This window comes from Hyperoodon ampullatus (assembly GCF_949752795.1).
Source record: "Hyperoodon ampullatus genome assembly, chromosome: 6".
In the NCBI taxonomy this organism is placed as follows: Eukaryota; Metazoa; Chordata; class Mammalia; order Artiodactyla; family Ziphiidae; genus Hyperoodon; species Hyperoodon ampullatus.
The window spans coordinates 58,525,441-58,550,784 of NC_136919.1; the positions used below are offsets into that span (position 1 = coordinate 58,525,441).

Consider the following 25,344-nt stretch of genomic DNA (forward strand, 5'->3'; position numbering starts at 1 on the left):
ACAAGATAGAAAATGGTTCTGAGCTTGATAGATGAGACAAATAATAAGCTCAGCAACCAATGTGCCAATTACAGATAAGAGTAAGTGATGGGAAAGGCATCCACGTGATGAGAGAAACTCTGTTCGAGAGGTGAGGGCGTGGAGGGGTGTATTTTAGGTAAAGATGATCAGCGGAAGCCTAAGTGAAGTGAGACCTGAAAGAATAAAGGAGCCAGACTTTCAGTGTAAAAATGGTTTCACATAGTCAGTGGTGTTTAGTATACTCAGAACTGAGGTGATTCTGCTACGTGTGATGCCACTTGTGTGTGAGGGTGATGTTCTGAATTGACCCAGGAACTAATGAGGAAAGACAGTAGCCTGGCCCTAGAGCACAGCCTTGGAGCCCCCATTAGGGCAGGTGTTAAGCCCTTAATTGCTGGGTGATTGGGAGGGAGGGTCTCAGGGGAGGGACTAGGTTGGCACTCAGATGCCTTGGGGGCCACGACCATTCACCTGTTATGGTATGGAAGTATTTCAGTATTTAAACAAGCAGCATGGCACGTGTGATGGCTGGTCATCAGCCATGCTTGTGCGTAATTTTATGGTTCAAGGAACTTTGACCATTAACCAATTGCAGTTACAGGTAATTTAAGAAATTCTGGCCACTTCACATAGTTCAGTAGAGAAAAGGAAGGGTTAAACTGCTGTTTTCAATGCCGGCAGTCATGATTTTATACTCTGGGTCAGATTTTGAGGAGGTAGCAAACTGAATGTATTCTTCCCAAGAAGGTAACCAACCTAACATTCCTTTTTTTTTTTTTTTTTTTTATTAAATTAGGCGGCATCACTGTCCACCCCTCCCTACCAAGATTTATGATAAAACAGAGAAACCATGTCTTTTCTCCGAATATACCAAGAACTACCCTCTCTATCACTCTTACCTGCCCAGAGAGTCCTTCAAGCCCAAGCTGGAGTACCAGAAAAGGTGCACGCCAATGGAAGGCCTGACCACATCGAGGTGAGGGCAATAGTGTGAACGTATAAATGCACACCTAATGGAGTAATGTACAGCATTAACCTAACGTTCAAATTGCATTAACGTGCACTATCAATACATGCTATTAATGCCTGAACGTTAATTTACTGTATCTCTGAAACAAAATCCTGCATTTATTAGCCTGTTTAGTTTTCCCTAGCCCCCTCTTAAAGAGAAAGGAGGGCTTCCCTGGTGGCGCAGTGGTTGAGAGTCCGCCTGCCGATGCAGGGGACACGGGTTCGTGCCCCGGTCTGGGAGGATCCCACATGCCGTGGAGCGGCTAGGCCCGTGAGCCATGGCCGCTGAGCCTGCGCATCCGGAGCCTGTGCTCCGCAACGGGAGAGGCCACAGCAGTGAGAGGCCCGCCTACCGCAAAAAAAAAAAAAAAAAAAAAAAAAAAAGAGAAAGGATTCTTGCTTGGGGCTGGGGCGGGGGAAGGGGGAGCCGTGGGGTGGGAATTGTAAATTGATCTACATCTAAAGGGTGGGAGGTTAAGTTAAGTATGAAAGGAAAATAATAACTAGAAAGAGGGTGGCTGCTGCAGAAAAAGGAGCTTTGGGCTTCTGCACAGAAGCTCCAGGTCACCTTGGGTGGTGGTAGTGATGTTGGTCGTGGTGAAAGAGAACTTGAGCTTTTTTGAAATTATGCTATAGAGTTTGAGTTGGGGTCCCCTTGAACATTCTTCAGGAATATGAACAAAGAATATTTCCTTTTACATTACCCTTGGCTTAGCAACTCTGATTCTTTTTTTTTTTTTTTTTTTACATCTTTATTGGAGTATAATTGCTTTGCAATGGTGTGTTAGTTTCTGCTTTATAACAAAGTGAATCAGTGCAACTCTGATTCTTGAGCTCCAGCTCTGTGAGGAGACTGAACCCCGTGGCTCAGCGTGTCAGGCCTGCAGAGGTATCTGTACTCTGGGGGTGGGGACACATGATCAGTCTCAGGGTTGTTCCACATGTTGCAGGGCTCTAACAGAATCTGCTGTTGACAGCTCAGTTAGTGATCTCCAGGTGATGACCTGTGACTGGTGACCCAGAGGAGTAGAAACATCTTTGAGTCAGTTGGGCAGTGTTTCAGGTTGTAGAGCTTAGTCCCCACATGAGACCTGAGAGCTGGGCACCTTCTCTGCCTCCTAAGTTCCTCATCCCTCAGGGCAGGATTGCTGTGCGGTGGAGGTGAAATTGTTCTACCACGATGCCCGCACATTACAGGTTTGCAACACCTGGTAAAATTTCTTCCTATTGCTTCCCCCTTTGCCTCGCAATTTTGTGCTTTTCTGTAAAAGTCCCAGGTGACCCTGGCTAAGCAGAACACCAGTTCATTCAGTTTCCCCCAGGATAGGCCTGGAAATGTCCTCTGTGGGCTGGAGGCATGAAGTATTCCTCCTAAAAGCTGCTGTCTTCTAGATCCAAAGGAAGAAGTCCGTGTCTGGGTTATGGGGCAGAAAAGACCCACAATGTGGGCAATGAAGCTCAGGGATTCCTTGGCTTTGTGGGAACCCCTGGACAGGGGCAGCTTGAGAATGAGAGGGAGTCGAGGGTCTTATCTGACTCTTAACTTGAATCAGGTCACCTTTATGCTGAGTAGTTATATTAAATGATTTGAGGTCAGCACAAGGTTTCTGGGTCCTGATTCATGAAAAAAAATGTAATCTATGCAACCTGTTTTTCAACCTGTGACTTACTAAACAATATAAACCTTAAATTTGGGGCTTCATTTTCCCAGGAAAACAGCGTTCTTTGTTTCTATGAGTCTAAAGACCACAACAAGAGAAGTGGATCATTCTGGAGCATTGCTTTTCGTTTTAAGAAACCACAGTCAATGCTCATGAAAGGAACTAGGCTTATGTATAAGAGACATGTAATTGGTAGGAAAGGATAAGAGCAGTGTTGAGGAATGGATTACAAACATCACGTTCGGTTTCTAGATGCTGGTCTTCACTTCTCTTTGTACCCAGTTTTCAGGAAGTCAAGAGTGCCTTGTGGAATACAGAGTACAGGCCAGCTTCAGATATTGTCCTGGAAATATTTGGATACTTGGAGGGTTGGATGTTGAGGGATGCTTTCTGTTTGTTGCCCACAAGCTCAGGAGAATGAGGACAAACCCTTTCTCTGGAGCAGGCGTCCTGTCCCATCCCCTAGCTCTGAGGCCCCCAGTGGAGCCCCACATGCCCTCCCTCTTCCCGATGGTGCTTTGCAAAACAAAAACTTGCCCTTTGACCTGTCCTAAATTATCCTTGCCTTGTGTCACTTACAACAATAAACATATCACCCAGAAAGTCTCTCTGTCCCTGCCAAGGCCAGAATAACAAAATCATTCATGTTAAGATATGGCCGAAGTGGAAGAATGAAGATACTGAAAGAATTTCCAAAACAACTTATTAATGATTGTAAGAGCCTTAAAAAGAAAAACTGGCAGGATCATGGTTACCCATGGGAAGAAAAAAGAACAGAAGTTCTTCTCTCCTCTCCTTTACTTCCTTCCCCAGAAAGAGGACTAAGGGGCAGATGAGCAGAAGGCATCTCTTCTCTCCCCCGTCCCTCAATCTCATCATTTCTCAGCCCCGTGCCTACCCTGCTGGGCACATTTTCATAGGCTGAAAAAAAAAACCCTATGCCCCTGTCAGGATGCCTCCTTTTTTTTTTTTTTGAGCTTCGGTGGGCTTTTATTGACATAAATTAACAAAAATCGAGATTTTACTAACCATCTTTCCTTTTTTTTTTTTGGCGGTACGCGGGTCTCTCACTGCTGTGGCCTCTCTCGTTGCGGAGCACAGGCTCTGGACACGCAGGCCCAGCGGCCATGGCTCACGGGCCCAGCCGCTCCGCAGCATGTGGGATCCTCCCGGATCGGGGCACGAACCCGTGTCCCCCGCGTCGGCAGGCAGACTCTCAACCACTGCGCCACCAGGGAAGCCCACTAACCATCTTTTCTGAGCTTTATAAACTCAGCAGAGACTCTGGCCCATATCTGAATACATACAGTAAAACTATTCCCCATTGGGAAATGAAGAGTTGCTGTCATCTAGGTTCTCTGCCAGAGGATGCTGGGGAAAGGATGGGTCAGCCTTGTGTCTGCACACCTCTGTGTCTGTGAGGACTGTCATCCTTCTGCCCTTAGAACTCTGATTATTAGAATGTCTGACCCACTTACCTATCTAAAGGCTGACCTGGCTTAGTTCCTGAGATTGGGGCTGCCACCTGCTGCATGAAAAAGTCATGTGGCCCGTGGCTTGGCTAGGTTTGGCGATTAAGCTCAGACACAAAAAACACCTGGTTTCTGGAAAGGTTATCATCCCAGCATGAGGCATGATTACAGCTGCACACAACTCTTACTGACTGTAAATCTTAGGGATTTACAGCAGGTGCCATGAGGTGAATGCTTGTGCTTTTCAGCCCTTCTTTTTTTTTTTTTTTTTTTTTTTGTGGTACCCGGGCCTCTCACTGTCGTGGCCTCTCCCGTTGCGGAGCACAGGCTCCGGATGCGCAGGCTCAGCGGCCATGGCTCACGGGCCCAGCCGCTCCGCGGCATGTGGGATCTTCCCGGACAGGAGCACGAACCCGTGTCCCCTGCATCGGCAGGCGGACTCTCAACCACTGTGCCACCAGGGAAGCCCTTTTCAGCCCTTCTTAACGTTGAACTGTTTCTTGCCGCCCTTAGTAATTCTCTCACAGAGGATGTGCCTTTAGTTCGGGTAGACCTGAGATCAGTTTATGAATAAGAGGTTTGTACTTCAAGCCTCTTTTCCCCTTAGGCATGTCACCATGTAAAACAGTTGGGCCCCATTTTGGGACATTATTTTGTTAGCTAAGTGAGATCCCTAAAGATGGGCAAAATGGACAGCCTCAGAAAAAAGAGGTGAGTCTTCAAGATGGTGTTAGACCTTTATTCTTAAAGGGAGAGGGACTGAGGGTAGGGTGAAATGGAGGTGCAGAGGGGGAGGATGGAATCAGGTTCACACTTGATGGGTTTGGCTGCAGGGAAGAGGGCAGAAAGTTGGTGGCACAGATTCCTTCATGTATTGACAAGACTCCTTGGTAAACAGGAGTGTAAGGGGGAAGAGCTAAAAGTGAAAGGGCTTTTGGAAAAGCCAGGAAAGAAGCAAGACGGTAGTATAGTAGGCTTGAGTCTTTTCCTACCTATTGAACATTATACATTTCCTGTTCAAATACATATTTCTCTACTCACAGCTATCCCAGTGGGGGTATACTTCCTCACCTCTATAGATTAGACCTGAGAATTAAGACATGCAGTAAAAGGTCGCGGCGCTAGACTTGCTTGGGTAGTTTAAGAGCCTTTGATGTGCATCTTTGATTAATTTGGGGGACATTTTGGCCGTTCTTTCTTTAAGTATTTTTTCTGTACCCAAGGCTCTGTTCATTTCTTTGCCCCAAGCTTTTCCTCTCTCTATCCTTCATATTGGGGAGCTGCTTCTTCTTTTTTTTTTTTTTTTACATCTTTATTGGAGTATAATTGCTTTACAATGGTGTGTTAGTTTCTGCTTTATAACAAAGTGAATCAGTTATACATATACATATGTTCCCATATCTCTTCCTTCTTGCGTCTCCCTCCCTCCCACCCTCCCTATCCCACCGCTCTAGGTGGTCACCAAGCACTGAGCTGATCTCCCTGTGCTATGTGGCTGCTTCCCACTAGCTATCTATTTTACGTTTGGTGGTGTATATATGTCCATGCTACTCTCTCACTTTGTCACAGCTTACCCTTCCCCCTCCCCATATCCTCAAGTCCATTCTCTAGTAGGTCTGTGTCTTTATGGAGAGCTTCTGTTCAACCATTTTCAAGTTCGCTGAGCCTTTCTTTCTTCCTCTATTTCCATTCTGCTATTAAGCCCATCCAGTGAGTGTTTTATTTTACATGTTGTGTTTTTCAGTTTTAGAATTTACGCGTGGTTCTTTTTATATATAGTTTCTCTTTCTCTTGTGTGATTCCCTGCCTTTTAATTCATTGTGACCTTATTTTCCATTTTGCAACTAAGCATAGTTAAAATAGCTGCTGTATAATCCTTGCCTGCTAGTTGCAACATCTGGGTCGGCTTGGGGTTGGTCTTCATGATTATCTTTCTTTTCCCTTGAGAATGGGTCACATTTTCTCTGTGTATGTCAAGAAATTTGGATTGATCCTGTACATTGCTTTTTTTTTTGGATTGTGTTCTTTTATTTTTTTTTAACAGCTTTATTGGAGTATAATTGCTTTACAATGTTGTGTTAGTTGCTACTGTATAACAAAGTGAATCAGCTATATGCGTACATATATCCCCATATCCCCTCCCTCTTGCATCTCCTTCCCACCCTCCCTATCCCACCCCTCTAGGTGGTCACAAAGCACCGAGCTGATATCTCTGTGCTATGCAGCTGCTTCACACTAGCTATCTATTTGACATTTAGTAGTGTATATATGTCCATGCCACTCTTTCACTTTGTCCCAGCTTACCCTTCCCCCTCCCCATGTCCTTATGTCCATTTTATACGTCTGCGTCTTTATTCCTTTCCTGCCCTTCGGTTCATTAGAACCATTGTTTTTTTTAGATTCCATATATGTATGTTAGCATATGGTGTTTGTTTTTCTCTTTCTGACTTACTTCACTCTGTATGACAGACTCTAGGTCCATACACCTCACAACAAATAACTCAACTGCGTTTCCTTTTATGGCTGAGTAATATTCCATTGTATATTTGTGCCACATCTTCTTTATCCATTCATCTATTAATGGACACTTAGGTTGCTTCCATATCCTGGCTACTGTAAATAGTGCTGCGATAAACATTGTGGTACGTGTGTCTTTCTGAATTATGATTTTCTCTGGATATATGCCCAGTAGTGGGATTGCTGGGTCATATGGTAATTCTATTTTTAGTTTTTTAAGGAACCTCCATACTGTTCTCCATAGTGGCTGTATCAATTTATATTCCCACCAGCAGTGCAAGAGGGTTCCCTTCTCTCCACACCCTCTCCAGCATTTATTGTTTGTAGAATTTTTGATGGTGGCCATTCTGACCGGTATGAGGTGATACATCATTGTGGTTTTGGTTTACATTTCTCTAATGATTAGTGATGTTGAGCATCCTTTCATGTGTTTGTTGGCAATCTCTATATCTTCTTTGGAGAAATGTCTATTTAGGTCTTCTGCCCATTTTTGGATTGGGTTGTTTGTTTTTTTGATACTGAGCTGCATGAGCTGCTTGTGTATTTTGGAGATTAATCCTTTGTCAGTTGCTTTGTTTGCAAATATTTCCTCCCATTCTGAGGGTTGTCTTTTCATCTTGTTTATGGTTTCCTTTGCTGTGCAAAAGCTTTTAAGTTTTATTAGATCCCATTTGTTTATTTTTGCTTCTATTTCCATTTCTCTAGGAGATGGGTCAAAAAGGAACTTGCTGTGATTTATGTCTTTTCTGCCTATGTTTTCCTCTAAGAGTGTTCTGCCTATGTTTTCCTCTAAGAGTTTTATAGTGTCTGGCCTTACATTTAGGTCTTTAATCCATTTTGAGCTTATTTTTGTGTATGGTGTTAGGAATTGTTCTAATTTCATTCTTTTACATGTAGCTGTCCAGTTTTCCCAGCACCACTTACTGAAGAGACTGTCTTTTCTCCATTGTATATTCTTGCCTCCTTTATCAAAGATAAGGTGACCATATGTGCATGGGTTTATCTCTGGGCTTTCTATCCTGTTCCATTGGTCTATATTTCTGTTTTTTGTCCCAGTACCATACTGTTCTGATGACTGTAACTTTGTAGTATAGTCTGAAGCCAGGGAGCCTGATTCCTCCAGCTCCGTTTCTCTTTCTCAAGATTGCTTTGGCTATTCAGGGTCTTTTGTGTTTCCATAAAAATTGTGAAATTTTTTGTTCTAGTTCTGTGAAAAATGCCGTTCATAGTTTGATAGTGATTACATTGAATCTGACAATTACTTTGGGTAGTAGAGTCATTTTCACAATGTTGATTCTTCCAATCCAAGAACATGGTATATCTCTCCATCTGTTTGTATCATCTTTAATTTATTTCATCAAGGTCTTATAGTTTTCTGCATACAGTTCTTTTGTCTTCTTAGGTAGGTTTATTCCTAGGTATTTAATTCTTTTTGTTGCAGTGGTAAATGGGAGTGTTTCCTTAATTTCACATTAAGATTTTCGTTGTTAGTGTGTAGGAATGGAAGAGATTTCTGTGCATTAATTTTGTATCCTGCTACTTTACCAGATTCATTGATTAGCCCTAGTAGTTTTCTGGTAGCATCTTTAGGATTCTATAGGTATAGTATCATGTCATCTGCAAACAGTGACAGCTTTACTTCTTCTTTTCCAATTTGGATTTCTTTTATTTCTTTTTATTCTCTGATTGCCATGGCTAAAACTTTTAAAACTATGTTGAATAATAGTGTTGAGAGTGGGCAACCTTGTCTTGTTCCTGATCTCAGAGGAAATGGTTTCAGTTTTTCACCATTGAGAATGATGTTAGCTGTGGGTTTGTCATATATGGCCTTTATTTTGTTGAGGTAGGTTCCCTCTATTCTTACTTTCTGGAGAGTTTTTATCATAAATGGGTCTTGAATTTTGTCAAAAGCTTTCTCTGCATCTATTGAGAAGATCATATGGTTTTTATCCTTCAGTATGCTAATATGGTAAATCACATTGATTGATTTGTGTATATTGAAGAATCCTTGCATTCCTGGGATAAACCCCAGTTGATCATGGTGTATCATTCTTTTAATGTGCTGTTGGATTCTGTTTGATAGTATTTTGTTGAGGATTTTTGCATCTATGTTCATCAGTGATATTGGCCTGTAGTTTTCTTTCTTTGTGACATCATGTCTGGTTTTGGTATCAGGGTGATGGTGGCCTCGTAGAATGAGTTTGGGAGTGTTCCTCCCTCTGCTATATTTTGGAAGAGTTTGAGAAGGATAGGTGTTAGGTCTTCTCTAAATGTTTGATAGAATTCCCCTGTAAAGCCATCTGGTCCTGGGCTTTTGTATGTTGGAAGATTTTTAATCACAGTTTCAATTTCAGTGCTTGTGATTGGTCTGTTTATATTTTCTATTTCTTCCTGGTTCAGTCTTGGAAGGTTGTGCTTCTCTAAGAATTTGTCCATTTCTTCCAGGTTGTCCATTTTATTGGCATATAGTTGCTTGTAGTAATCTCTCATGATCCTTTGTATTTCTGCAGTGTTAGTTGTTACTTCTCATTTTTCATTTCTAATTCTATTGATTTGAATCTTCTCCCTTTTTTTTCCTGATGAGTCTGGCTAATGGTTTATCAATTTTGTTTATCTTCTCAAAGAACCAGCTTTTAGTTTTATTGATCTTTGCTATCGTTACCTTCATTTCTTTTTCATTTATTTCTGATCTGATCTTTATGATTTCTTTCCTTCTGCTAAGTTTGGGGGTTATTTTGTGCTTCTTTCTCTAATTGCTTTAGGTGTAAGGTTAGGTTGTTTATTTGAGATTTTTCTTGTTTACTTGAGATTTTCTTGTTTGAGGTAGGATTGTATTGCTGTAAACTTCCCTCTTAGAACTGCTCTTGCTGCATCCCACAGGTTTTGGGTCGCTGTGTTTTCATTGTCATTTGTTTCTAGGTATGTTTTGATTTCCTCTTTGATTTCTTCAGTGATCTCTTGGTTATTTAATAGCATATTGTTTAGCCTCCATGTGGTTGTATTTTTTACAGTTTTTTCCTGTAACTGATATCTAGTCTCATAGTGTTGTGGTCAGAAAAGATACTTGATAAGATTTCAATTTTCTTAAATTTACTGAGGTTTGATTTGTGACCCAAGATATGATCTATCGTAGAGAATGTTCCATGAGCACTTGAGAAGAAAGTGTATTCTGTTGGTTTTAGATGGAATGTCCTATAAATATCAATTAAGTCCATGTTGTCTAATGTGTCATTGAAAGCTTGTGTTTCCTTATTTATTTTCATTTTGGATGATCTGTCCATTGGTGAAAGTGGGTTGTTAAAGTCCCCTACTATGACTGTGTTACTGTCGATTTCTCCTTTTATGGCTGTTAGCATTTGCCTATGTATTGAGGTGCTCCTATGTTGGGTGCATAAATATTTACAATTGTTATATCTTCTTTTTAGATTGATCCCTTGATCATTATGTAGTGTCCTTCTTTGTCTCTTCTCATAGTCTTTATTTTAAAGTCTATTTTGTCTGATATGAGAACTGCTACTCCATCTTTCTTTTGATTTCCATTTGCATGGAATATCTTTTTCCATCCCCTCACTTTCAGTCTGTATGTGTCCCTTGGTCTGAAGTGGGTCTCTTGTAGACAGCATATATATGGGTCTTATTTTTGTATCTGTTCAGTGAGCCTGTGTCTTTTCGTTGGAGCATTTAATCCATTTACACTTAAGGTAATTATAGATATGTATGTTCCTGTTACCATTTTTTAAATTGTTTCGGGTTTGTTTTTATAGGTCTTTTCCTTCTCTGTGTTTCCTGCCTAGAGAAGTTCCTTTAGCATTTGTTGTAAAGCTGGTTTGGTGGTGCTGAACTCTCTCAGCTTTTGCTTGTCTGTAAAGGTTTTAATTTCTCTGTCAATCTGAATGAGATCCTTGCTGGGTAGAGTAATCTTGGTTGTAGGTTTTTCCCTTTCATCACATTAAGTATGTCCTGCCTCTCTCTTTGGCTTGCCGAGTGTCTGCTGAACGATCAGCTGTTAACCTTATGGGGATTCCCTTGCATGTTATTTGTTGCTTTTCCCTTGCTGCTTTTGGTATTTTTTCTTTCTATTTAATTTTTGATAGTGTTTTAATATATGTCTTGGCACATTTCTCCTTGGATTTATCCTGTATGGGATTCTCTGTGCTTACTGGACTTGATTGACTCTTTCCCATGTTAGGGAAGTTTTCAAGTGTAATCTCTTCAAATGTTTTCTCAGACACTTTCTTTTTCTCTTCTTCTTCTGGGACCCCTATAACTTGAATGTTAGTGCATTCAATGTTGTCCCAGAGGTCTCTGAGACTGTCCTCAATTCTTTTCATTCTTTTCTCTTTATTCTGCTCTGTGGCAGTATTTCCACTGTTTTATCTTCCAGGTCACTTATCTGTTCTTCTGCCTCAGTTACTCTGCTATTGATTCCTTCTAGAGAATTCTTAATTTCATTTATTGTGTTGTACATAATTGTTTGTTTGCTCTTTTCATTCTTCTAGGTCCTTGTTAAACATTTCTTGTATTTTCTCCATTTCCAAGATTTGGACATCTTTCCTCTCATTACTCTGAGTTCTTTTTCAGGTAGACTGCCTATTTCCTCTTCATTTGTTTGGTCTGGTAGGTGTTTACCTTGCTCCTTCATCTGCTGCATATTTCTCTGTCTTCTCATTTTGTTTAACTTACTGTGTTTGGGGTCTCCTTTTCTCAGGCTGCAGGTTCGTAGTTCCTGTTGTTTTTGTTGGCCATCCCCCGTGGGTGAGGTTGGTTCAGTGGCTTGTGTAGGCTTCCTGGTGGGGGGCACTGGTGCCTGTGTTCTGGTGAGTGGGGCTGGATCTTGTCTTTTTGGTGGGCAGGACCACATCCGGTGGTGTGTTTTGGGGTGTCTGTGAACTTAGTATGATTTTAGGCAGCCTCTGTGCTAATGGGTGGGTTTGTGTTCCTGTCTTGCTAGTTGTTTGGCATGGGGAGTCCAGCACTGGAGCTTGCTGACCGCTGGGTGGAGCTGGGTCTTAGTGTTGAGACGGAGATCTCTGGGAGAGCTCTCGCCGATTGATATTACATGGGGCCGTGAGGTCTCTGGTGGTCCAATGTCCTGGAGTCTGCTCTCCCACATTAGAGGCTCAGGCCTGACACCCGGCCAGAGAACCAAGACCCTGTCAGCCACACGGCTCAGAAGAAAAGGAAGAAACAAAAGGAAGAAAAGAAGAAATTAAAAAAATATTAAAAAAAATAAAAGGAAAAAAAAATAGAAAGAAGAGAGCAACCAAACCAATAAACAAATCCACCAGTGATAACAAGCACTAAAAACTAAACTAAGATAAATATAAAAATCAGAAACAAATCAGTCGCAGACAGCAAACCCCAAGTCTACAGTTGCTCCCAAAGTCCACCACCTCAATTTTGGGACAATTCGTTGTGTATTAAGGTATTCCACAGATGCAGGGTACATCAAATTGATTATGGAGATTTAATCTGCTGCTCCTGAGGCTGCTGGGAGAAATTTCCCTTTCTCTTCTTTGTTTGCACAGCTCCTGGGGTTCAGCTTTGGTTTTGGCCCCGCCTCTGTGTGTCGGTCGCCCTCAGGCATCTGTTCCCCACCCAGACAGGAGGGGTTAAAGCAGCAGCCGATTAGGGCTCTCTTGCTTTCTCAGGCTGGGGGGAGGGAGGGGTACAGAATGCAGGGTGAGACTGCGGCGGCAGAGGCTGGCGTGACATTGCAACAACCTGAGGCGCACTGTGTGTTCTCCTGGGGAAGTTGTCCCTGGATCTCGGGACCCTGGCAGTGGCGTGCTGCACAGCAGCAGCAGCGTTAGCGTTTCATGCCCATCTCTGGGGTCTGAGCTGATAGCCGTGGCTCGCGACCATCTCTGGAGCTCACTTAGGCGGTGCTCTGCCTTCTGTGGGCGCACGGGGAAGGAATCCCCTCTCCTCACGCACTGCAAAACAGGCAGGTCAAGACTTTTTCCTGGACTCCCTCCCGGCTAGCCGTGGCGCACTAGCCCCCTTCAGACATGTCTTTACGCAGCCAACCCCAGTCCTCTCCCTGGGATATGAGCTCCAAAGCCCAAGCCTCAGCTCCCAGCCCCTGCCCGCCCCGGCGGGTGAGCAGACAAGCCTCTCGGGCTGGTGAGTGCTGGTCGGCACCGATCCTCTGTGCGGGAATCTCTCCGCTTTGCCCTCTGCACCCCTGTTGCTCTGCTCTCCTCCATGGCTCTGAAGCTTTCCCCCCTCCACCACCTGCAGTCTCTGCCCGCGAAGGGGCTTCCTAGTGTGTGGAAACCTTTCCTCCTTCACAGCTCCCTTCCACTGGTGCAGGTCCCATCCCTATTCTCTTGTCTCTGTTTTTTCTTTTTTCTTTTGCCCTACCCAGGTACGTGGGGAGTTTCTTGCCTTTTGGGAGGTCTGAGTTCTTCTGCCAGTGTTCAGTAGGTGTTCTGTAGGAGTTGTTTCACACGTAGATGTATTTTTGATGTATTTGTGGAGAGGAAGGTGACCTCCATGTGTTAGTCCTCCGCCATCTTGAAGGTCCCCCCAGATTGTGTTTTTGTTGTTAAGTCTTGCATGGCAGTTGCTACATGTTGGCTACTCTGTTCCACAGGTCTTCTTATTCTGGGGTACCAGAGTCAAAGAGAAGCTCCTTTTGGGGACATGCTACTCTTGTGGCAGAAGGCAAACAGCAGAACCTTTTTTTTTCTTTTCCTTTGTGCATCACCTAGTTTCACTTGCTCATGGGGTGCCAAATGCAGAGGCCTCTTGCCAGACCCTTCAGAGTCCCTCCTGCCCTGTGCATTGTTATTGTTATGTTGTGGAAACTCTGGATTAAAAAAAATTTTTTTTATTGGAGTATAGTTGGTTTACAATGTTGTGTTAGTTTCTGCTGTACAGCAAAGTGAATCAGTTACACATATACATGTGTCCACTCTTTTTTAGATTCTTTTACCATAGAGGGCATTACAGAGTGTTGAATAGAGTTCCCTGTGCTATACAGTAGCTCCTTATTAGTTACCTGTTTTATATATAGTCGTGTGTATATGTCAATCCCAGTCTCCCAATTTATCCCTCCCCCCATTCCCCCTTGGTAACCATAAGATGGTTTTCTATGTCTGTGACTCTATTTCTGTTTTATAAATAAGTTCATTTGTACCATTTTTTTAGATTCCACACATAAGCAATATCATATGATATTTGTCTTTCTATGTCTGACTTTCTTCACTATAACAATTTCCTAAGTCCATCCATGTTGCTTCAGATGGCATTATTTCATTTTTATGGCTGAGTAATATTCCATTGTATATATGTACCACATCTTCTTCATCCATTCCTCTGTTGTTGGACATTTAGGTTGCTTCCATGTCCTGGCTATTATAAATAGTGCTGCAGTGAACACTGGGGTGCATGTAGAGTCTGGATTTTTTTTTACATTCCTCTGTAGAGTGTGTTTTTTAAAGCAGGTAGTAAGTTGATTGGACTCAAAATGGAAACTTGGTGTTTTGGGTGCAATTCTAATCTCAGTTCAGTTCTTTATCTTTTGCACAATTGTTTGAAGTCTGTCCCATGCAAGTGAGGTCAGCCAGAGATTTGGGCCCGGTTTATAAACAGAATTTGAGCCTTCCTGTCTCTGGTCTCTCCTTTTCAGGATTCCTTTCTCACTTTCCAGCATCTGTGGTTGCCTCAGACTTCATCCTCTGGTTCTTCAGTCAAGAAGGATGGAAGGTTTTCTATTCACATTTTAGCTGCCTTGCCTGGCACAGACTGGAGCCTGCCTTCAGACTGGAAGCACTGAAAAAAAAAAAAAAAAGAAGCTTAACACAGAGACTCACCCAGTACCATTCCCTTCTTCCACCTGTTGCTTCTGCTCCAGAATTTGCCTATCTTTGTTGCTCTTTAGTGCTCACAGGTAGTTGTTTTCATATTTTGTCCAGAGTTTATATGAAGCAATGACAGATTTTATCCTCAGCTTTAGTGGGGTTTGAGGAGATGAGAGAGTAGAGGAATAGACAGGTACAGTCATCCCTCCATATCTGTGGGTTCCACATGTGTGCATTGAAAATATTTTTTAAAATTCCGGAAAGTTCCCCAAGGCTCACGTTGAATTTTCCATGCCCTAGCAGCTATTTACATAACATTTACATTGCACTGGGTATTGTAAGTAGAGATGATTTAAAGTATACAACAGGATGTGCACAGGGTATATGCAAATACTACACCATTTTATGTAAGGGACTTGAGTATCCAGAGATTTTGGTATCTATGGGGGGTCCTGGAAGCAATCCTCCACGGATACTGGATACTGAGGGATGTCCATACTGGAGGTGTATTCTTGGAATCCATCTATCACAGAGAAGATTAGGAGGGCTCAGTGTGTCCTTGCCAGGATAAGCGGCACGAATCAAGCCCTGTCAATCAGCCTAGGGATCTTTCTCAGTGTGTTGGAATGGCCTGCCCAACCTGCCTGCAATGACATAATGGTTTCCTTAGAGGGTTCCTGTACCCCGGGAGTTTCAGAATTACATGTGGAAGTAGTGAAATGAAATTAATGGAAAGACAAAGAGCAAAACCCCATAGAAGAGATTAAGAGGACAAATGACAAGGAAGAGTATCAAAGAAGTCAAGGGAGAGAGTATTACAAAAATGAGTTAGAGGATGGATGCCATGAAGATGTGCATAATGATAAAAACCTGGGGACCAGTGACTGGATTTGGAAATAAGGTGGTACTTTGGAGGGCTTGGCTGAAGCAAGGAGTGAGAATGAGATTTGATAGATGGCGCATGAGTAGGGGGTGAGGAAGGCAAGCCTGTATCTAGACAGCCCTTTCTAGCGGAGAGAAGTGGAGGGGAGAGAACTGGAGGAGAGTGAACTCCAGTGAGGGTTGTTGTTGTTTCCTTTAAAAGTGGGAAAGACTGCAGCATGTTTAAATACTGATAGAGGGAATTCCCGCACTTTTACTACCAAGGGCCTGGGTTCATTCCTTGGTCGGGGAACTAAGATCCCACAAGCTGCATGGCTTGGCCAAAAAACAAACAAAAAAACCCCCCCAAAATGGACAGAAAGCAGCCAGTAGGAGGAAAAGGTGAAACCACTGACGGGCTCCACAGAAGGGGCCCTTGAGAAAGAGGGAGGAGATTTAAGGCAGGGGTGAAGGGATTGGCTTTGGACCAAGAGGAGGAACTCTTTTTTTTTTTTTTTTAAATTGAAGTATAGTTAATGTACAATATTATATAGGTTACAGGTGTACAATATAGTGATTCACAATTTTTAAAGATTATACTCCATTTATAGTCATTATAAAATCTTAGCTGTATTCCCTGTATTATACAATATATACTTGTAGCTTAAAAATTTTTTTTTATTAATTTTTATTGGAGTATAGTTGTTTTACAATGTTGTGTGAGTTTCTACTGTATATCCTTGTAGCTTTTTATGCATAGTATTGATAGTTTATACCTCTTAATCCCCTACCAGTATATCGCCCCTCTCTCTTTCCCTCTCCCCACTGGTAACTGATGGTTTGTTCTCTATATCTGTGAGTCTGCTTCTTTTCTGTTGTATTCACTAGTTTGTTGTATTTTTTAGATTCTACTTCCACATGTAAGTGATATCATACAGTATGTCTTTCTCTGTCTTATTTCACTTAGAATAATAGCCTCCAAATCCATCCATGTTGTTGAAAATGACAAAATTTTATTCTTTTATATGTCTGAGTAGTATTCCATTGTGTGTGTGTGTGTATATATATATATATATATATATATATATATGCACACACACACACACCATATCTTCTTTATTCATTCATCTGTTAATGGACACTTAGGTTGCTTCCATATCTTGGCAATTGTAAATACTGCTGCTATGAACATTGATGTGCATGTATCTTTTCGAATTCGTGTTTTTATTTCTTTCAAATATATACCCAGGAGTGGAACTGCTAGGTCATATGGTAGTTCTATTTTTAGTTTTTTGAGAAACCTACATACTGTTTTCTACAGTGGCTGCACCAATTTACATTCCCACCAACAGTGTACAAGGGTTCCCTTTTTTCCAAATCCTCTCTGACATTTGTTACTTGTGTTCTTTTTGACGATAGTCATCCTGACAGGTGTGACGTGATATTTCATTGTGGTTTTGATTTGCATTTCCCTGATCATTAGCAGTTTTGAGCATCTCTTTGTGTGCCTGTTGGCCATCTGCATGTCTTCTTTGGAAAAATGTCTATTCAGGTCTCCTACCCATTTTTTAATCAGGCTTTTTGTTTTTTTTTTATGTTATATGAGCTGTTTATATATGTTGGATATTAACCCCCCTTACTGCTCATATCATTTGCAAATATTTTCTCCCATTTCATAGGTTATCTTTTTGTTTTGTCGGTGGTTTCCTTTGCTGTGTAAAAGCTTTTAAGTTTAATTAGGTCCCATGTGTTTATTTTTGTTTTTATTTCCTTTGCTTTAGGAGACAGATCCAAAAAAAATATTGCTACGATTTATATCAAAGAGTATTCTGCCTATGTTTTCTTCTAAGAGTTTTATGGTTTCTGGTCTTACATTTAGGTCTTTAATCCATTTTGAGTTTATTTTTGTATATGGTATTAGAGAATGTTCTAACTTCATTCTTTTACATGTAGCTGTCCAGTTTTCCCAGCACCACTTATTGAAGAGACTGTCTTTTCTTTATTGTATATCCTGGCCTCCTTTGTTGTAGATTAATTGATCATAAGTGCATGGGTTAATTTCCAGGCAGGAACCCTTCTTAAAATGGATTCCATTTAATATGATGAACTCTCTGGGCGTACTCACAAATTCTGAAGTTTGCATAGATAAACATTAAAAATAGATTTAAAAAAAAGTATTGCGTATCCTCTTTATCATGATGAAAATATCCTTTTCCCTCTTCCAGGCTCATGACCCTAGTTAGCTGTTACGTTACAGTTTCTTTCCTTTTGCCAGACTCTTGTCAAATGCCTTTCTTTAATTTTGCCTAATGATGGGAAGTCAAATTGTTATGGCTTCCCAGCAAGCTCTCTTTAACCTTTACTTAACTCAGAGTTTAACTCGGGGCTTTCCGTACTAGATAACTTTTATGGCTATGCACCTAAAAGAAACTTAACATCTTTGACCAATTTTTTTCTTGGTTCATAGTCAGAATGGGCACAGGGACTAGGAAATGTACCACAGGAAGAGAAGGGAGTGTTTTTAAACAAAAAAGAAGCTACTAAATTTGAGCAATTTCTGGGAAGGATAAAATATTTTTCTTTTACGTGAGCTTAAGGGCTATAAGATTATGTGAGGTTGGGGACCTGCAGTTATGTTGTGGTTAATGATAGGTTTCAGTGAATGTTCTGAACATAAAAACATAATGAGAAAACACATAAATTCTGATTAAATTCACCCTTAAGCCACAGTAAATAATTTTGGGTGGAAGAGAAATGAATTAAACTTTAAACTTCTTTCGTCTCTTCAGAGGTAGATCACTACCTCAGTAAATTCAACCCATAAATGTACTTTCATTACAATAACTTAAATTTTTTGTCAGAGAAGGAGATTCAGTTAACAATTTCATTCCCTGAACATGGTTAAGTAAGGATTTTGCTGCATCACATTTTGCTTTTGAGAAACCAGCTTCAGGAAAGTCCATGAATTGGTGAGTTTGGTTGTGGGCATTTATCTGTTCTTTTCTTGTAGCAACAGGAAATGGGGGCATTAAGCACATTTTAGTTGCCAGAGAGCTTGGCAGGCCTTGTAGGAAGGTTCTTGCAGTATCTCTGAGGGGAAGTTGGTTCCCTCAGTAGAAGTAACAGCAGAAGAGAATGTTGTGGCCTGTGTGCAGGGTTCCAGGGTGCGACAGGGCTATGACAGGAAAGCGCTCCTGGCTGCTCTGGGCTTAGGAGGGCTCCACGGGGCAGCTTGGGCATTCAGCTTTGTTTCTCAGTGCCTGCCCGTGGTACCCCCTGGTATCTCCTTTGTTGGAAGCAAAGAGGGCTGAACCCTTGGGTAGCCGTCAGTGAAGACAAGTTTGTATGGAGCTGTGTGGTCTCAGGCTGCTTTCAACCCCACTCCACCCCTTTGGGGAGTGAGGAGAGCCACCTCCCCTCAGGAGCCCTTCCCTGAGAACAGAGACTTTCTGACGAAAGCCACTTTGCAGTTAACTGGTTTTCAGCCAGGGTTTTCTGGGCATTTCCATTTCTCTCTGAAGCCTAGGGCCTGACGCTTCTAGTTCCCTGCTGCAGTTGGTTTAGCACTGAACAGACACCAGCGTGAGGTCCTTGCACACTAAGAAGGGTAGGAGCATGGAGTTGATTCTTGGGTTCTTGTTTAGCCCATTCCCTCCATCAACCCCGACTTACACAGTCAGCCTCCAGTCGCCTCGGGTCACTCGGCTTCCTCTTGCTGTTTGCCAACATGGGGCCCCCCGAGAAGGCAGCCCAGGCTGCAGGTCTGGTAACTGCTGCTGAGCTGTATTTTTAAACCTACCCAGAGGGTATTACAGGGAGTTCAACTGAAGCATCTCCTATTTCCCCCTCTGAGCCCTAGAGAGACTAATTCTCCGGCTTCCTAACTCCCTCCTCCCATCCCAGCAAGCATTTTCAGGCCCCGGTTTGGGTTTATCGACAACCATGTGTATAATTCATGCAAGACAGGTTACAGTGGAGCGTGTTACCTCTGCTAGTCAAGCATGGCTCAGTAATGCTGCTCCACATTTTGGCCAGGAAGTAGGTTTTATTGGTGTTTGGGCCTGATGTCTTCCTGTCCGGAAGCCTTCCCCTTCCCTTGGTGAGATTGTTTTGGCAAGCACCATCAGGGAAAACCTACCTTCCTCTTGTCCAGTTGGATAAATGGGTTTCAGGCAAAAACAGGCCATTGTGTAAAGCAGAAGTTCTCGGAGGATGGGGGGGAATGTTTGCTGAAGAGAGTTTGCCCTGAGCGGTGGGAGGCTGAGACTGCCCCGGTAGGCAGTGGGTGCCCAAGCTGAGCCCTGGTGCTGCAGGGTGCTTTGTGGTGGTGGTGCAGTAGCATCTTGGCCTTTTTAGAACTGTGGGATGCTTTGGGAAGAGAGCGCTTCCTAAACTCTTCAGTAAAGGGTGTCTTGCTTTTCCTATCCCATTGTTTTCATATATCCTGAAATAATGGGGGTGCTGATGCCAGAGAGCTGAGAAGTGAAAGGTTCATTGCCTCCATTTATTGGCCTTTTCTACTGGGTTTTCTGTGAGATCGAATAGAGGCAGGAGGTAAATCTCAGCAGGAGCTCTTGGGAACACAGAGAAGGAGGTGGTGGGACCTGAAAAACAGAAGTTAGCTCCACAGTGAACAGGTTGGGGGAGAGAGGTGGAGAGAGCAGGCACAGGGGAGACCTTCCCAGTGGTCCAGGGTGGCCGAGGTAGAATGTACGTGGGGCATGGGAGAGAGAGGGGGCAGCTGTGGCTGGGGAGGAGGCCGAGGCAGGTCCAGGAAGGCTTACGTACTAGGCTGGAAAGTTGGGTTTGATGTGGAAGATTTTTAAGCTGAGGAGTGAAAGGTGCGATGTTGGTTTTAGAGAGTTGATTTTGACCGCACTATGAGGATGGAAGTAGGAGTGGCGGGAATGATGCAGGAAGCCCAGGGGATGGGTTATCACATGACCCACATGAGAAATGGTCAGGGTCTAAACTGAGGGGGAAAGACGCACCGAGGAGCTGGTGAGGTGGTCACACTTGGGGAATGACTGGACCGTGAAGGTGCCTGACTTGAGAGAGGAGTGAATGGCGGTATCTCTCTCGAAAGTGAGAGAAACAGGAGGAAGAGTGGTTAAGGGATAGAGGAGAGGATGACTTCTCAGCAGGCATTTGTAGAACTGGGTTGAATGGAAACCATGAGCCTTATTCCAAGGCGAGGGCCCCCAAGGTGTGTGCTTCTCTTCCTTACAGGAGAGATTTTGGGCCTCACAGGGTGTTACCAGTGAAGATCCGCCAGCCCGACCCGTTTGTCCCAAGCAAAGAGAATATGGATCTGCTCACGATGTATAAACAAGATTACAACCCGTACCCTGTCAGTCGAGTGGACCCCATCAGACCTCAGGACAGGAAATATCCACGCGGGGACAAGATGGAGTGTCTGCCTACTTATAAAGGTGGGAGAGTGCTTGAGGCGCAGGTTGGGGGAAGGATGGGCTGAGCCTGAGTGCTGGCCGGGAAATGGGTGTTATACACACACCCCCTCAGTGCGGAGGTTGGGCAGAGTACTTTTTTTTTTTTTACATCTTTATTGGAGTATAATTGCTTTACAGTGGTGTGTTAGTTTCTGCTATATGACAAAGTGAATCAGTTATACATATACATATGTCCCCATATCTCTTCCCTCTTGCATCTCCCTCCCTCCCACCCTCCCTATCCCACCCCTCTAAGTGGTCACAGAGCACCAAGCTGATCTCCTTGTGCTATGCGGCTGCTTCCCACTAGCTATCTATTTTACGTTTGGTAGTGTATACATGTCCATGCCACTCTCTCACTTCATCCCAGCTTTCCCTTCCCCCTCCCCATGTCCTCAAGTCCATTCTCTACGTCTGCGTCTTTATTCCTGTCCTGCCCCTACATTCTTCAGAACCGTCTTTTTTTATTTTTTTTTAGATTCCATATACGTATGTTAGCATATGGTGTTTGTTTTTCTCTTTCTGACTTACTTCACTCTGTATGACAGACTCTAGGTCCATGCACCTCACTACAAATAACTCAATTTCGTTTCTTTTTATGGCTGAGTAATATCCCATTGTATATATGTGCCACATCTTCTTTATCCATTCATCTGTCGATCGACACTTAGGTTGCTTCCATGTCCTGGCTGTTGTAAATAGTGCTGGGCAGAGTACTTTCTGTGGCCAAATCTGGCCTTCAGCCTATTTCTGTACAGCTAGAGAGCTAAAAATGCCTTTTAAATTTTTGAATGCTTAAAAAAAATGAGAAAAAGACTATTACTTTAGAACATGTGAATAGTAAGTGAAATTCAAAGTTCAGTGTCATGACTATGTTTTGCTGGAACACGGCCACACCCATTTGGTTTCTCTGTTATCTATGGCTACGTTTGTGCTACAGCAGCAAAGCTGAGGGGCTGAGACAGAGACCATATGGCATGCGAGGTCTAACTCATTTAATATCTGGCCGCTTACAGAAAGTATCTGCCAACCCCTGCCTCAGCTTGCCGTTCCCATCCTATATGAGGGAAGCATTTCAAGTTGAAGCTTAGTTGGGTTCCACCACTGACTGATTGGTTCATTAAAAAAATTATGAAAACGTAACCTACAGAAAAAATGTACAAATACATAATGATACAGACCAGTGAATTTTGAGTAAATACACGTGGAAACAGGATGCAGATCAAGACATATAGCATTGATACTCCCTTCCAGTTACCATTTCCACCCAGGATAGAACGATTATGCTGACTTTTAACTTCATAAATTAGTTTTGCCAGTTTTTTTTTTTTTTTTTTGCCGTATGTGGGCCTCTCATTGTTGTGGCCTCTCCTGTTGCGGAGCACAGGCTCCGGACGTGCAGGCTCAGCGGTCATGGCACATGGGCTTAGTTGCTCTGCAGCATGTGGGATCTTCCCGGACTGGGGCACGAACCCGTGTCCCCTGCATCGGCAGGCGGACTCTCAACCACTGCGCCACCAGGGAAGCCCAGTTTTGCCAGTTTTGAACTTCATTTTAATGGGACGATCGCACTCTTCATTGAGCACCTCCTGCATTCCAGGCATGGTATTGGGAACTGTGAAGGAAGCATAACGACCTGCCCTTGACTTTATAGTCTAGTAGGAGAGAGAGGGTGTGGAGTGGCGGGTGTGGTAGCGCAGGCAGCGTGTCGCTCTCCGTGGAGCACGAGCCACAGGGCTGAGACCATGGGGATGGAGGCCCGCTTTGTGACCATTAACTTTGCTGCTTATGATGCACGTGGCTGCCTTAAGAGTATGTGCTAAACTGTTCCTGTCACATGTCTGTGGGTGTCTATGTGATTGTGACGATAATGACTTTTACTTAGCCATGCCAAACACTTAGCCAAGGGGAAGTGGGGAGGCTTGAGGGGTTGTAGGAATCTTCCTGAAGCCCTTCCAGGAGCTCTAAATCTATTATTCTTTTTTTTTTTAATCTATTATTCTTGAAGATTCTGCATTTGGCTGAGCTTCTCTGCTTTTTCTTTCTTTCTTTTTTTTTTTTTTTAATGTGTGTGTGTCCTTTTACTTTCTTACCTTCAGTGTCGCCCTCTTCCACTCTTCTGTAGCCGCCTTCTGCCAAGCCACATTCTGGATATTGTCATACCCCTACATGGCTCCACCTTCGTGCCCTCCACCATCAGGTCCTTCTGGCTTGCTCCCCTATTTACACCCACCTTGACAGTCCTTGGCCTCACTGGGATCTCCAGCCCACTGATGCCTCAACCTTCCTTCTCAGCATCAGCCCCGCCTGTGCCCGTCATCATACAGCCTATTCCACGTTATATCACTGCAGCCCGTCTCTTACTCCCTCTCTCTTCTGTCCTGCGGTTGCTTCCTCCTAGCAGCAACCGAACGCTGTCTTCTCCATATCTACACCTGGACATGTGCCTGAGCATTGCTCCGACCTTGTCAGCTCATCTCCATTATCCACAGAATGGAAGCAGAGAGGGCTTTTGCAGATGGCAGTCTCACATGACCTCTGCCTAAAGCTCCTTCAGTAATTATTATGGTTCTTAGGATAAAATCCCACACCTTGACCAACTCCTCTGCTTCCTTGCAGGTTTGGTTCCTTCTCCCTGAGCCCCTCTGCTCCGGCCACAGGAACTTCTTTCAGTTCCTTTGCTCTGTTTCTTTTCTGTCTCAGGGTATTTTGCACTGCTCTTCCCTCTTTAGAGAGCAGTCCTCCTGTCTCCTGTCCAGCATCATCCTTCAGCGAGTGGCTTAAGGATCACACCTTCAGGGGGAGTCCCAGACCTTCCCCCATGCCAGACCAAACACACCCTGTTAGGTGCTCTAAGAGTGTCTTGTACTCCCTTGTTTTGTAATTCATCTTGTAATTTTGTTTAACATTGTCTCCTTGGCTAGACTGCAAGCTCCTGGAGGGCAGGGATCTTTTTCTTTGCCTGTTACCCTCAACAAAGCAGGCACCATAGCAGATGTTTTACTAAGGGGTCAGCACAACCAGGCACATGGTGGGATGGCACTCAGGCCTCTGCAGGGCTCGTTTGGCTCCCTTTTCATCCAGCGTTTCCAGGAGGGCCAAAAATGGACACTGAGCACCAGGATAAAACAAAGCCGGAGTGAGCGCTTACCTTACGGGGGAGGGGCAGGGACTTGGTAGGGCTCATCCAACTACCTCCTCTACTTTCCACGTCCTCCCTATGGGCTGCCTGGATTTACACATCTTGGAATAGTTAGAGATTCTTCAGAACAACTGCCTGCTCAGCGCAGTTTTCCTTTCCCGCCTTGAGGTACATGCAAGGAGAGGTCTAGGGGTGAGAAATGCTCCTTGCTTTCCTTAGGGGTTGGCAAGGATGGAGTAGCCTAGTGGTGTTATTTTAAGGAAAATCCCCCCACTTCCTCCCACAAAATACCCCTCAACATCAACACACAGAAAAAAAAAACAATCGAATACTTAAGTTTTATTCTCTCCTACCTCCAGCTCTCCCATATTCCTCCCCTTCTCCAAACAGTTACATCTCAAATTGCCCTCTGCAAACCAGAGAATAGTATTCCGCTGCTAAAACTGAATCATGGCTGACTTTTCCCTACCGAGAAAGTTAAGATTGAGAAAACCCTATTTTCTTCTCTTTTATTTTTCTTAAACTTCTGGCACCTGTTAACTGCTATCTACTTACACATAGTTAATGAATGAATACCAGTGAAGTAGCAACAGGACTCTTCTGAACCAGGCATGCTTAGACCCTTTGGTTTTTTTTTTTTTTTTTAAATTTATTTTTGTCTGCGTTGGGTCTTCGTTGCCGTGCGTGGGCTATCTCTAGTTGCGGCGAGCGGGGGCTACTCTTCGCTGGGGTGCACAGGATTCTCATTGTGGTGGTTTCTCTTGTGGCGGAGCACAGGCTCTAGGAGCTCGGGCCTCAGTAGTTGCAGCATGTGGGCTCAGTAGTTGTGGCACGCAGGCTCCGTAGTTGTGGTGCGTGGGCTTAGTTGCTCTGCAGCATGTGGGATCTTCCTGGCCCAGGGATTGAACTCCTGTCCCTTTCATTGGCAGGCAGATTCTTTTTTTTTTTTTTTTTAAATTTTTGGCTGTGTTGGGTCTTTGTTGCTGCACATGGGCTTTCTCTTGTTGCGGTGAGTGCGGGCTACTCTTCGTTGCAGTGTGTGGGCTTCTCATTGCGGTGGCTTCTCTTGTTGTGGAGCACGGGCTCTAGGCGTGTGGGCTTCAGTAGTTGTGGTGCACGGGCTCCAGTATTTGTGGCTTGCTGGCTCTAGAGCACAGGCTCAGTAGTTGTGGCACACAGGCTTAGTTGCTGTGTGGCATGTGGGATCTTCCCTGACCAGGGATCGAACCCGTGTCCCCTGCATTGGCAGGCAGATTCTTAACCACGATACCACCAGGGAAGTCCCGACCCTTTGGTTTTATTCTGGCTACATATGTACTTGAGGGTGGATTTCATAGTTCTCTGAAATTCAGGTTTAAAAAGAAACAAATCAGTTTGTAGTCAAAGAGAACATATTTGTCA

General features: G+C 43.6%; 1 protein-coding gene across 1 annotated transcript in view; it reads left to right on the plus strand.

Moving 5' to 3' along the window:
* The window catches only part of SAXO1 (stabilizer of axonemal microtubules 1), a gene marked incomplete at its 3' end in the record, with an annotated part of 96,496 nt that overhangs the window by 62,957 nt on the left and 8,195 nt on the right, over positions 1-25,344 (plus strand). Inside the window, exons 2-3 of the mRNA XM_079706706.1 lie at positions 818-997; positions 20,581-20,783. Of these exons, the coding sequence (XP_079562832.1) occupies positions 818-997; positions 20,581-20,783 (383 nt within the window). The remainder of the gene's footprint in view (positions 1-817; positions 998-20,580; positions 20,784-25,344) is intronic.